We start from the raw sequence: 13,599 nt of genomic DNA, 5'->3' as shown, positions 1-13,599 counted from the left end.
TTTTTCAAAACTATTTTTTATTTGTGAGTTTTTAAAACTAAAAATCTAAAATAGATTTTAGAGGTTTTGATTTTTTGATTTTTAGTTTTGGAAATTAGGAAGATGACAAAACAAGAAAAACTGGTATTATATTCATCAATGACAAATTTATAACATTGTTCAATTTTAAAACAATTTTTAAAATTTAGATTACCAAACATGTTTTTTCTTCAAAACTATTTTTTTAAAATTAATTTCTAAAATAGTTTTTAAAAACTAAAAACTAAAACTCATTCAAACGGACCCTAAGTCACCTAACTCTTACTCTGATATCAATTGTAATTATAAGATGCAACCTAATAGAGAGAAAGGCAAATTAAGATTGTCCAGATTTTTCTCGTTTTTACACAATAATTCTTAAGTTGTTACTTTTCCAAAAGTTATCAATAAAGATATCAATATGTTATGTTCTTAAAATAACAAAGTTCAAAAAATTAAAATGCTCAAAAAAATATAATAAGATAATTATATTAATGCCTCTTATCAGCCAAACCAATAATACATCTAAATATCCTTAATATATTAATAGGCTAATATCCTAATTAATTTGTCTTATTTATCTGAAAACTATTACACATATACTAGTATATATACATTGCCAAATACTTTAAAAAACTCATCCTCTCCACCATTCTCACAAATCTTGTGCTGGATTGAGTTGTGATTCCTTTCCCATTCTATTCATATATCCAATACTTTCTACCTTACCCTATGCCCATGCTTTCTCTTTCACAACCAAACACAAATAATACACATTATAGCCTTTAGAGAACAGGTTTTAATCTTACACAAGAAGCACAAACCACCCAAAATCAAGCACTATAACCTTTGTTAGATGGATGTAATAGCCCTGCATCATAACCACCACATGCTGCCATACATGCCTCCTCCATCGAATCCTCGGAAATACCGCGGTTGCAAATGTTCGCAAATGCCCGCATGTGTTTCATCCCATACTGAGTCAGTGACCCGCAATGAGTTTCGAACACCCGAACCTACAAACCAAGTTCATCATCAATCAATAATATGTTAATAACAAGAAGAAAATTCAGTTATTTGTTGTTTATATTTACCCTTGATTTTAGGCATTCCCAGTCATCGACAAGAGGCAAACCAGAAGCTCTAACTGATTGTAGAACTGAAGAGCCTTTTGTTGGACCAAACAATAAAACTCCAATCAATTCCACACTACCATCTAAATGATTCCTATGTTTCACTGTCTCCGAAATCTTCTCGAGAATGTCTCTCTTCTTTTCGGTTTGATCGTCTAATCTCCGATACTGAAAAGATAATCGAAGAATTTATATATCTTAGTACAGAATCATTTGAGCAAAGTTTTCGTATATTAAAACTCGGTTGAAGAGAATATACCATTTGCCACATGAAGAGAATCTCTGCATCTCTTTGGTTTACAACTTCAATTTTAGCTTCTAACATGCCATTGTTTGGAGGAAGGTTCACCGTCGCAGGATCAAAACCATGGTATAAATAAAGCTTTTCATCGGTTATATTGGTATCGCCGTACTGCATCACATGAGAACCTAATGCGTAGTTGTTGTAATTTGAAGTCCGTTCCTTCACCTGCACATAATTTATTTCTCACTTTCTTGTTTTTCTCCCTCATTGCTAATACTGAAAACCAATATAACTTTGACAAAAACATCTTACCGACATGTATTGTTGTTTCACCGTTTCCCTTTTTAGATTGTGCGACTCACTGCATAATTCAAAACAGATCGATTGTGATTGATTGACAGTATAAAAATTTTAAAACTACGGTTCATCAAAAGGTGAAGAAAACTACCTATCTTCCATCCAAGCAACACTATACAAATCGCCGAGGCAAGTGATGTACTCTGGAGGTGGAGCAGGATCCACACCGGGACAGTAAGTTCCCCAACTGCTCTCTTGTGCATTCGACGCAGTTGTGACATAAACATTTATATCCTTTGGCATTATACCCTCGAAAACGCTACCACTTTCACAAGCTTCCACATATATAACCTATAAAAAGCAACACCTTCATGACTTAACATAAACTAACATCATTTCTAGGAGTATTTTACATGAGAAATGACATCTTACCATCTTTTTGTAACCTCTAGACGCATGTTTCTTGTTCAAAACATCAATAAAATCCATAGCATATACATATGGCATATTTGGCATCCCTGCATTGAAAAAGAGAATCACTGATATGTAGTTTCTGTTCAAGATAAATCTAGTTATCAAAATCTATGCTTAAACTCACCAAGAACTCCAGGGCCTCCATGATCAGAGTAATATATAAATATTCTATCCTCTGCTTTGCTGTTGATGACCTTGCCACTTCCACCCCTAACTTTACTCTTGTCTCCAAGAATAACAGCGTATAGATTCTCTGCTGTCACGTAGTCACCAGTGTAATCCTGCATATATATTTATAGAATAAAGTATCTGTTATGAAAACGATGCCACGAAAATAGAATATAATCGATTTCCTTATCAACAAGGAAACCACGAAGTGAGAAAGAGAGAAGTAAGAAAAGAAAGACGATTCAAAATAGTATGAAACCTTGGATTCTTGATTCAATTACACGTTAAAAAACCGTGTTTACAATTGAATCTCAACCACACCACGTTCTCCCCTAATCAAAGTTCTTGAGAAGTGAGGACTGGTATATTATTTATAAGAAAAAAATAAAAATTCTAACTTTCAACTAACATACTAAACAAATGTGCTAATAGACTAGCCCATTTTGACATGTTAACAACCTAGCATATTTCGATAAACTTTTTGACTTCGATAGAGTTTGTTCCAACACTACCTTATAACCCATAAGCTACAAATCTCCACCTTGAAACAAAAGCTCCAAACCATGAAAGGAACTAGCTGTCATTTAGAGATCAATTTATGTATCTTAGATTGCCCTTCAATGCTTACTAGTGTTCCTTTTCAAGATTGGCCATATACCTGCTTATAAGGCTCCCTGTACATGATATGTCTAACCTAGTACAAATCATAACATACATCAAAAAACCTACTATGTTAGCATATGATGCACTATTCATATAGGCTCTTTCGACCTAAGTATTGGGACTTTGAGTTACACTCAGCTTGAATTGAGGACTTGTCAGAGTCACAACGGGCTTTGAATTCGACATACCAAATTTATCGAGAATCTTCTGTAGGTATGTCTCTTGAGTTAAGCATAATCTCGATTTCTTTCTATCTCTTCATATGTCAATCCCAAGGATTTTGGTGGCAATACCAAGATTCTTCATCTCGAACTCTTTTCCAAGTTCAGCCTTTATCCTCGGTACCTCTTTGACACAGTCGTTGTCTATGAGGATATCATCCACATATAGAAACAAAATCACAAAGTGAACTTATACATCAAAATTTGAAGTAAACAATTGGTCGAATTAACTCCTATTGTAACCTATATGTGCCATGAACCTATCAAACCTCATATTCCATTTCCTAAGAAATTGCTTCAAGCCATATAATTACCAATTCAGCTTGCACACATAGTCATCCTTGTCATTTTCTTCATACCATTCGGTTTGCTTCATTTGGATTGTTTCATCTAGGTCACCATACATGAAAGCAGTATTCACATCCATTTGTTTCAGCTTTAGGTCAAATTTTGCCACCATGAAAGACAACATTCGAATAGATCTGTATCACAACAAGAGAGAACACATCATTGAATTCGACTTCTTATTTCTGAGTGAACTCCTTAGAGACCAATCTTCCGTTGTATATCTTCGATATCACTCTTTTGATTCTTCCTTCACCTTGAAGATCCACTTACAACTGACTAAGTTGACCATGTGGGTCTCCTAATCAACTCCCAAGTGTTTATATCATGAAGAAATTTCATCTCATCATCCATGGATCTAAATCATTCAGTCTTGTCTCAACTCCTCATAACTTCCTTATAGTCTTTAGACTCTTCATCCAAAACCTCACTAGTAAAGATTAAGGAAAAAGTTATGAGATATGTATAACCAAGTCTCTGAGGTGGTTTGATGATTTTCTTGGTTCTCTCTCTGGCTAACAAACACTCATTATCCGCCTCCTTATTCATTTCAATACCTTATGCTTCTTCTTCGACTTCATTTGGGTTTTTCATTTCAGCATCAACATGTTCCACCTCAACACAAAACTCCTCATGTTCCAGCTCATCTACAGAGATCTCTGTATTTCGACCAATGTCGTCATTTTTCTTGAAAGTCGTCTCAGCCTCATTGAAAACTACATCTCGACTTGTGATACACCTCTTGCGACCTGGCTCTAGGCACCACAGCCTATAAACTTTGACTTTGACTCCTTAAAGATATCCAAGAAACATCCATCTCAGAGCTCTAGGTTCAACCTTGTCTTGTCTGATGTGAACATATGCTACACAACCAAATAGTTTAAGTTTGTCGAGGTCCGGTGGATGACATGACCAAACTTTTTTTTTTGGGTGTTTTCATCCCCATGGCAGTCCCAATTTATCAGATAAATTGCAGTCATGACAGCCTCAACCCAAAAAAATCTTTTTTAACCCCGCATTAACCGTCATGCACCTAACTCTTTCTAGAATAATTCAATTAAACCTTTCTGCCAAACCATTTTGTTGGGGAGTACCTATATTAATTTTGTGTCTTGCAGTTCCATACACATCACAATAGTTGTTGAAAGCTTCATTGCAAAATTCAATACCATTGTCAGTCCTTAACCTCTTGACTTTCCTGCCAGTTTGGTTTTCGATCAAAGTCTTCCAATTTTTAAAAGTTTCAAAAGTTTCATCCTTATTTTTTTGAGTGAATACCCACAACTTTTGTGAATAATCATCAACTATGGATAAAAAGTATCTTTCACCTAAGTGTGAAGGATATTCTTACAGACCCCGAAGATCAACATGGATATAATTAAGGGATTCATGTGTTCTTTGTTTACCTTTGCTGAACTTTACACACCAGGATTTACCAAATACATAAGGTTCACAAAACTTCAGTTTTTTTGACCTTATCACCACCTAGCAAATTTTAATTTCCCAATTCAACCCGGTCCATTTCACTTGCATGGACAAGTCTCATGTACCATAGCTCATTCTTCGACATGGGTTTTGTGGATGTCACGTCTACTGAACCACTTACAACCTCAGTCTCAAGGGCATACAGGACTTGCCTCTTGATGCCTCTCAAGACTTCCTTGGCTTCTTCATTACCCTTAGGATACCTTGCTCTCCTTTGAAGACATATCCTTTCTTGTCGAATTCACCAAGAAAAATTATATCTCTCTTAAGATCATGCACATACCTAATACCAGTCAACAGTTTTATTGACTCGTCATGGAACTTGAATCTTACAGATCTAATTCTTATAATCTTACAGATTTTGTTGTTTTCCAACCGCACTGATCCACCATCTTGATCACATAGTTCTTCAAACACATATTTTTTTAGAGTCATGTTTCAATTACAATCTGAATCCATAAGCCATTCCTTGCTATAATTGTTACTAGAAACCACCAGAACATTAGATGATTCGTAATCATCTTGGACAATGACAATGTTGCCATTATCCTTACCTCAATGATTATTCACACGTTCAGGGCATACCTTTCTTGTATGACCATCCTTCTTACAATGATAACACTTAATTGCATGAGCATCACCACCATAAGACTTCTACTGATTGTACCCTTCTTCTTCTCAAACCTACCATCCTTCTATGAGAATGTTTCTTTTACGCACAATCATTCACCAACAGAAGATGATTTATGCTCATTTCTTTCATTAAAGTCCTTTGAGTACAAGGATGATTGAACTTCTTCAACGGTCAGGGACTCTCTTTCATACAAATATTTTCTTCGAAATGGACATGAGATCTTGGTAAAGCAAACAATAACAACAACAACAACGATTGATCTTCATCATCGATCTTGACATCAATATTCTCTAGATCAGATCCAGCTTATTGAACATATCTAGTTGTTGAATCAAGACTTTGTCTTCACTCATCTTGAATGAATACATAGCTTGCTTCAGGTAGAGACGATTAACCAAAGATTTAGTCATATACAAACCTTAGAGTTTGTTCCACACCCCGGTAGTCATTTTCTCCTTCGAGACTTACCAGAGAACCTTATCACCAAGACTCAATACGATGGCACAGTGGACTTTCTCGATCATCGTCAGCTTCTCACTCGTCGTTAGGGCAACATCCATATTTTCCTGTCCTTTCAACGCTTCTAATAAACCTTGTTGTACAATAAGAGCTTGCATCTTCAAGCGCCATAATCCGAAATGATTCACTCACGTAAATTTCTCAAATCTCATACTTTGTTGACGACATCTTCTTCTCCACGTTCACCGCACCAATTTGTTGTGAAAACGATGCCACGAAAACAGAGTATAATTGATTTCTTTATCAACAAGAAAATCCCAAAGTGAAAAAGAGAGAAGAGAAAAAAAGATGATTCAAAGTGATATGAAACCCTGAATTCTTGACTCAATTACACATTAGATAACAATGTTTACAATTGAATCTCAACCACACCACGTTCTCCCCTAATTAGAGTTATTGAGAAGTGAGGGTTAGCATTCTATTTATAAGAAAAAACAAAACCCAAGCTTTCAACTAACATACTAAACAAATGTGCTACTAAACTAGCGCATTTCGACATGCTAATAACCTAACATATTTTTACAGCTAACTAACTTTTCGACTTCGACCAAGTTTGTTCCAACACTACCTTATAATAGTATCATATTTCGACTTCGACCAAGTTTGTTCCAACACTACCTTATAATAGTATCATAGATTGAAATAATGCAAAAGATGTTATTCTATAGACCAATAAAGTTGTTTAATTACAATTATGATATCTATTTTAACTCATTCATAACCATAATTCAATTATCGTATTTCAAATTCAAACAGTATTATACCACTCTCACATACTTTTTATAAATATTAATGATTTGTTTATTATCTCAATTTTCTATATTTGCACTCAAAATCAATAACATGTAAATTGTTGAGAAACGTGATATATGAAAGATATAAGTGAAATTTAACTAACAAGTCAGTGTTCGACTATAAAATGAATATTTCATAAATATAAAATGAATATTTCATAAATTTTAAACGTAAAAATTTTAGAGAAAACTAAAATTATTTGAATTTGAACTAATGAGATTATCCAGTAAATAAGTTAAAATAGAAAGATTGAAACTCTAACTAAATGAAAAATATAACATCGATAAAATTAAACAACACAAAATTTAGTTATATGTCAAACATGTGAGTTATTTTTTATTCACAAATAATTTTTAATCTATTATATATATTTTTTTAAATTATCAATTTTAATTTCTTTAAAATTGTTTCTTTTGCATTTTCTTCTCATTTCATTTGATATAATAAATAATACAAATCATAGAGTTTAGTGAAATAACTCTTTAACAAACCCTTAACTAAATCTAACCAATTGTTGATCTATATCTCTATTACTCCCCCATAATATTAAACATAAACTGGATTTATACAAACCACTTTAAGCTTGATACGTAAGGGTTTTTAGTGTCAATGATTTCTGCAAAGGGAGGAACATATGGTTGGCTAGCCTTTTCCTATCAAGTATATGGTTAGCTCTATGTGATTTGTGAGCGCATAAAGCACCGAATTATAGGAGAGCAAGACAACACTCAAGTTCTCACAAAAAATTATAGAGGAAGAGAAGATACATGAAGTTATGTGAAAAGAGATTCCAACCAAAGGAGTTCAAATGTAATGTGTGCAAGACTAAATATTCAGCTTCAACACTAGATCGTGCCACTAGAGGTTGTTTCTTAGAACTCAAGCAACTAGATTTGGTCCAAAATAGACACATGAGCCTTAGGTGGACCGTCCAATATAAATCATTATAAGTTTGAAGGGTTAATTTTAATTAGAGTTGGCATAAGAAGAAGGCTAGGTCAGGTCTTATTAATGTTATGTAATGAAGGCTAGGTAAGGTCTTATTAATGTTATATAATGAAGGCCCCCTGATGGACCTATATAGGTGGGGATCATGAAATGTATAAGTTCCATTCTTACTTAGTTTGTAGTGATTGAGCATAGGTGTAGAGACACCTTTTGCATCATATATGTTAGTCCTTAACAGAAGATCTTTGACATATTTAGATTGATTTAATAGTAGTTAACCATTAGCTAGATAGGTGACTTCAATGCCTAAAATGTAAGTAGGTTTACCTAACTTCTTTAGATAAAACTTATCATGAAGCTTGTTGATTCATGCACCATTCTAGATGAAGAACCAATCACAAGAATATCATATGCATTTATATGCATTTACATAAAGTAGAGCATACAAGTTGAATAAGATGTTTAGCAAGCTTTTCATACCAAGTTCTAGGAACTTATTTGAGCTCATATCGTGCCTTATTGAGTTTACAGACAAGACTCTTGTCCTTGAGGACAAACCCTGCAGGTTGTTGCATAAATCCTTGCATAAACATTTCCTCTAGTAAGATGCCATTCAATAAGACATTAATGTTAATTTTCTAAATTTCGCATTTATGTGTGATAGCCGATGTAAGACCAACTCAGATGGTGGCGAGCTAGACTACTAGTGATAAGATCTTATTAAAATCATACCCTTGTTGTTATAGGTAGCCTTTTACAACCAATCTTTATACTTATTTATGAAGATCCTCTTACTACCCATAAATTTTATGTGTGGAGGTAAGTGTGTGTGTGTGTCTAAGTGTTGTTAGAGAAGCTTTATACTCAAGTTGTTGTGAGACAAGGAATTCTTGACAGAAGTGGGCTCAACATGGGCAAGAAAAGCCTTAGGCTTGGAGTTATCTATTTTTGCTTTGGTTAACATAAGGTGTGCATTATGAACTAGTGAATTTTATGGTCCACTACCGTGAAATGAAAGTGATAGGAAAGATTCAAATAAAATAGTGTCATAATAATTTTGAGAAATTGAGTTGGTAGCACAATTGATGTATGTCTACAATGCCATATTGAGGTATAGGTTCATCAACGGACTAAAGATATGTGAGGTTAAGGTATACTTGCATTGAGAGTAGTTTTAGGGCTCGTAAGTTCATTACTTGTATTTAGGTAGGATCGGGCTTTCATGGCTCGTAAGTTCATTACTTGTATTAAGAGTAGGATCATGCCTCTCAGGTTCGATACTATAGTGGGAACCATGTGCAACCCTGTGAGAATTAGGATTAGGAACGATAGCTTGTAAGTGGGACATATCATTAGTAGACATAAAAGATGTATTGTTAGAACTAATAAAGTTAAGTAGCGTCATGCAAAAGACCAATCAGCATAAACAGTTAACTGTTAAAGATATAAATTTAAATTAAGGGTTTAATGGACTTGACTATATCATGATGGCAACTAAACTAAATGAAATTTAAACTAAGTGAACTCTGGCAAACGTCTATAAAAAAAACATCTAAAAAAGTCTTAAAGTACAAAAAAAAACTAGTCTAAGTGAATACTTTGTAAAAGAAAAAGATGTTCTCATAAAAGTGAATGGTTAAATCACATACACGCGCGCTAAAATATCTTTTCAAATTGATTTTTCTCAAGAAAAATACCTTCAAAAATGTCTTAAAATTGTGCCATATGAATTGGAAGCTTTCAGAATTATTATAGACAAAATTTTGTCTTGCTAATCGATTGACTCAGTTCAAAATTAAGCTCAAATTGAGTTCTAAACGATTAGGACACCATCTTAATGATGTGCAATGACTAAATATTATTTTCTATTTTGAACTTATAAACGATTATATTTGAAGTATCTAATCGATTGACATTAGATGTTAATCGATTAGAAAAACTTAAAAAGCATTAAAATCAACTTAGTTAACCTTTAGCCTATAAATAGATGTCCCTTATCTCATTTCAAATCATCCAAAATCGTGTTTTAATACTTCTCACTCTCCCTCTCCTTTCTCTCACTAATATTTTAACCGAAATTATACATTTTGTTGATAAGAATTACTCCTTCCACCCGTTGATTCCATAGTAAAAAGAAGTTGTTGTGGATGACAATTTAAGTGAATGATACCATAACGGAATTGAGTTTCAGTGAGTTTGTTGATAAGAATTACTCATTTCACTTATTGTACTACAAATCATAGAGTTTGTTAACTAAGTCAAACTAATATTTTCTCTTTCTTTTCTTTTATAAAAAAAAACAATTACTCTAACTAACAATAACCAACATTGTTACTCTATATCTCTATTATACTATATCTTATTTTCTTCTTTATCTCTTTTATTTAAAAAAACAATTATTATAATATATTAAAAGAAAAGAGAAAATTCACTTTTAAATAATTAAATTGATAAACTACAACAAAATATGAAAAATATAAATAGTCATATATATATATATATATATATATATATATATATATATATATATATATATATATATATATATATATATATATATATATATATATATATATATATATATATATATATATATGAGCTGCTACCAAAGATTAAAAAAAATTGTGAGTAAAAAACAACTTGCATATTTGACATAAAGATAAGACTCCTGAGTTTATTTTGGCGGCTTCAACCCCACTAATAAACATTGAGTGCATTAATTTCTAATAATTAGATTTCAGCTCTTTATTTACAAAAATATGACAAAGTGGTAATAAACAATATTTTAAATAAATATAATTTTGTAAAATAATCAAACAATATTTATTTTAAGACAGAAATAACTTACTTTCTTTCCTATTAGTATTATAAAAAGAAGAAAATTGACTTTAAATTTTGTAAATTACTATAAGTAAAAATTAATTACCTTGAAAAGTTTAATGGAAACACATGTAATAAATTTGACTTACATATGTGAGAAATTGCAATCAGAGCTCATACATATATTGAACTTGTAAAAACCATTTTCGTATACGTCTCTTTAATTAGCCATTTCAATCATTGAATTTGTCCTTTTTTTCTTTAAATAAAAATTTTCAATAACTAATTTCATAATAAAAAATTACATTTGAAATGCAACTTTAATAAACTCAATTATCATAAATTTTTAAGTTATATAAAATTTAAGTGATTGAATTTTTAAATAAAAAAAAAAGCAAACAAGCTTGCTATAATTATAACACCTACTCGTGGATTAAATTAGTTGTTTACTTAATTAATTTAAACTAAATTTCTTAATCATGAAACTGTTTTTTTAATAAAAATTGATAGGAGGGAGTGTCGAATTAAATATGATTAGACTATTTAAGCTACTCATTAAATTAGGATGTATACAGGAAGAGCTCCAATTCCTGTCAAGTTCCATTGCCATCACCAAAGAAGTCCAGAGGGAACTTTTTGAAAAAGAAAAAGAAAATAAAAAATTGCCAAGCCAATATATCTGAACTATATAATTTAATAAATCTAAAAAATAATTGTTTTCATATATTAAGGACCATGGAATAGTTAAATAAAACATATAACTATTTTGTTATTATAAATAATTGAACTAAGTTACACAGATATTTCAGAAACTTAAGCCAATGTTTTCAAGCAAAAACAATCTTCCACTTATAAAATGCTACAAAGCACTAGCCAACCATGACTTAAGTGCAGAATATCCATTCTAAGTGCGTTTCTTTTTGTTGTTTAATAGTTAGTTGTTGCTTAACAACTATTAGTTGGCGTCGGTAATCTTTTTTAAAGAACAAAAGTACAATTTCTTGGATTAATTGATCTAAACCACTTTTTAACTTTTCATAAAGTTAAAACCATTTTTCTTTTAAGATAGATATGTCCAATAACAAATTCTAATATTCCAAATTCCAAACCATTTTTAGTTAATTTCTGACGTCATAATCTCTAATATTAAAAACATACACTATCAAATGTACTAATCCCATCTAAAATATAAATAAATAAAACTTATCAAGTGGTCCAAACTAAGACCAAAACTACTTACTTGATCATATTTAATACTATAATTTCCAAAATATCTTCAATAAAAACAAATTTCAATATAAAAAAATAAAAAATAAAAATTCAGTTAGAAAAAGTAAAGATATGAACCACTACAATTTGAACCGTCTTAATTAAAATTCTTTAGAAAATAATTTTTATTAGGATTTTGTCAAATCATTTATTTACAAAAAGTATTTTGTCAAAAATATTCTTGTATTAAAAATAAAAAATGAATTACATTTTTAAAAAAATATATTTTGAATAAAAAAAAATCTTTCTATAACATTAAAAAAACACAACAAGTACCTTAGATATGTTACTTTACCAAAGAAAACAAGTACCTTAGGAACTCCATCATAAACATTGGGTCCTTGTGGATGGTTGATGATAACCCCAGGCCTAGGATTCAACTCGTTGTTAGCAATATCATCATACATAAACACCACTATGTTTTCTTCTTTCACTCCACCTTTTATTAGCAACTGGTATGCATGGCACACATCTGCCTATAAATCAAATCAAAAACTCACAATCAAAACATCTTATTAATTCATTTTAGAAAGTAAATGAAAAAATATAATAAAAAAAAAAAAAAAAAACTGAACCCACTTGGTGCCTGTAATTGCCGTAACCATTCGAACCAGCCACGAGAACCGCCCATCGGGTTCCAGTTTCATCGACGTCAGGACCGACCGGTTCGCTCGGTAATCTAATCACCGACTCCCACTCCAACCGGTTCGGTCTTGCGACTGAACCGTGCAAGGTCGTCAACAACAGCAACAAAAGAACATCGGAAAACATGTTTTTGGTGAGAAAGAGAAAAACAGAGTGAAATTGATCAAGCGGTATAGAGAGAAAGCGAAATTAGAAACTCATAAAAAGAGAGGAAGCTACGAGAGGCTTGTTGAGGAATTGATTAGTTAAAGACAAAGTGACATGCAAAACTAGAGAGTGACACGTTGAAATGTTGAGTTAGTATAAGGAACGGTTGTGTATACGCGTGTATAATTTGAACCAACCTAGTATAGGATGTCTTTTAGTGGAACAAGTTTGCTTGTTTGATATGTTGTTTATGCTTTTTCCGTTTTCTTTAATTGGAAAATGTTGGCTGAGTATGAATCACTTCTTTATTGTAATGAACTGTGTGCCGTTAGTTCGTTTAATTTATATTTAAAATTCTACGTCAAACTGGTGGCTACCTAATGGCTTTGCTTCCGTGAGAATTGACGTATGTGGCATCAAGGGAGTGAGTATAAAGGACGGGATAAATTGGACTTGTGTGTGCCCTACAGGATATTAATATTCGACCGGATTATTTTTTAGATTTTGATTTTATCTTTAACAACGATAGAGAATATACCAGTAGGATTGTTGAAAACCGACTCAATAAAAAATTACAAGCTAAATTAAATTATATCGAAAGAGTAAAAAATTGTATTTAATCGGAATATGTTTAGGTTATTTTTTAAGATTCGGTTTTATTTGCGATTTGTATTTATGTTATAGTACAAATTTCATTTAACCCACATTCATTCAAATACAAATTTATTATGTCTTGATGTTACAATTATAAATAATTTTTTCTTTTTCACATTT

At 31.8% G+C, this 13,599-nt stretch overlaps 1 protein-coding gene across 1 annotated transcript; it reads right to left on the bottom strand.

The window, feature by feature from the left end:
- Positions 1 to 491: 491 nt before the first annotated feature.
- Positions 492 to 13,135, bottom strand: LOC127074136 (vacuolar-processing enzyme). The gene is made up of 9 exons (XM_051015430.1): positions 12,613 to 13,135; positions 12,345 to 12,509; positions 2,291 to 2,447; positions 2,125 to 2,210; positions 1,844 to 2,043; positions 1,708 to 1,756; positions 1,411 to 1,620; positions 1,113 to 1,319; positions 492 to 1,034 (listed from the first exon to the last, which is right to left on the bottom strand). Exons 1-9 carry the CDS (start codon positions 12,802 to 12,804, stop codon positions 852 to 854), a joined length of 1,449 nt encoding a protein of 482 aa, XP_050871387.1. The 5' UTR covers positions 12,805 to 13,135; the 3' UTR covers positions 492 to 851.
- Between the last annotated feature and the right edge of the window lie 464 nt (positions 13,136 to 13,599).

This window comes from Lathyrus oleraceus, chromosome 4 (assembly GCF_024323335.1).
Source record: "Lathyrus oleraceus cultivar Zhongwan6 chromosome 4, CAAS_Psat_ZW6_1.0, whole genome shotgun sequence".
Taxonomy (NCBI): Eukaryota; Viridiplantae; Streptophyta; class Magnoliopsida; order Fabales; family Fabaceae; genus Lathyrus; species Lathyrus oleraceus.
The sequence above is the reverse complement of the archived record's forward strand: the minus strand, read 5'-3'. Positions and strand labels throughout refer to the sequence as shown.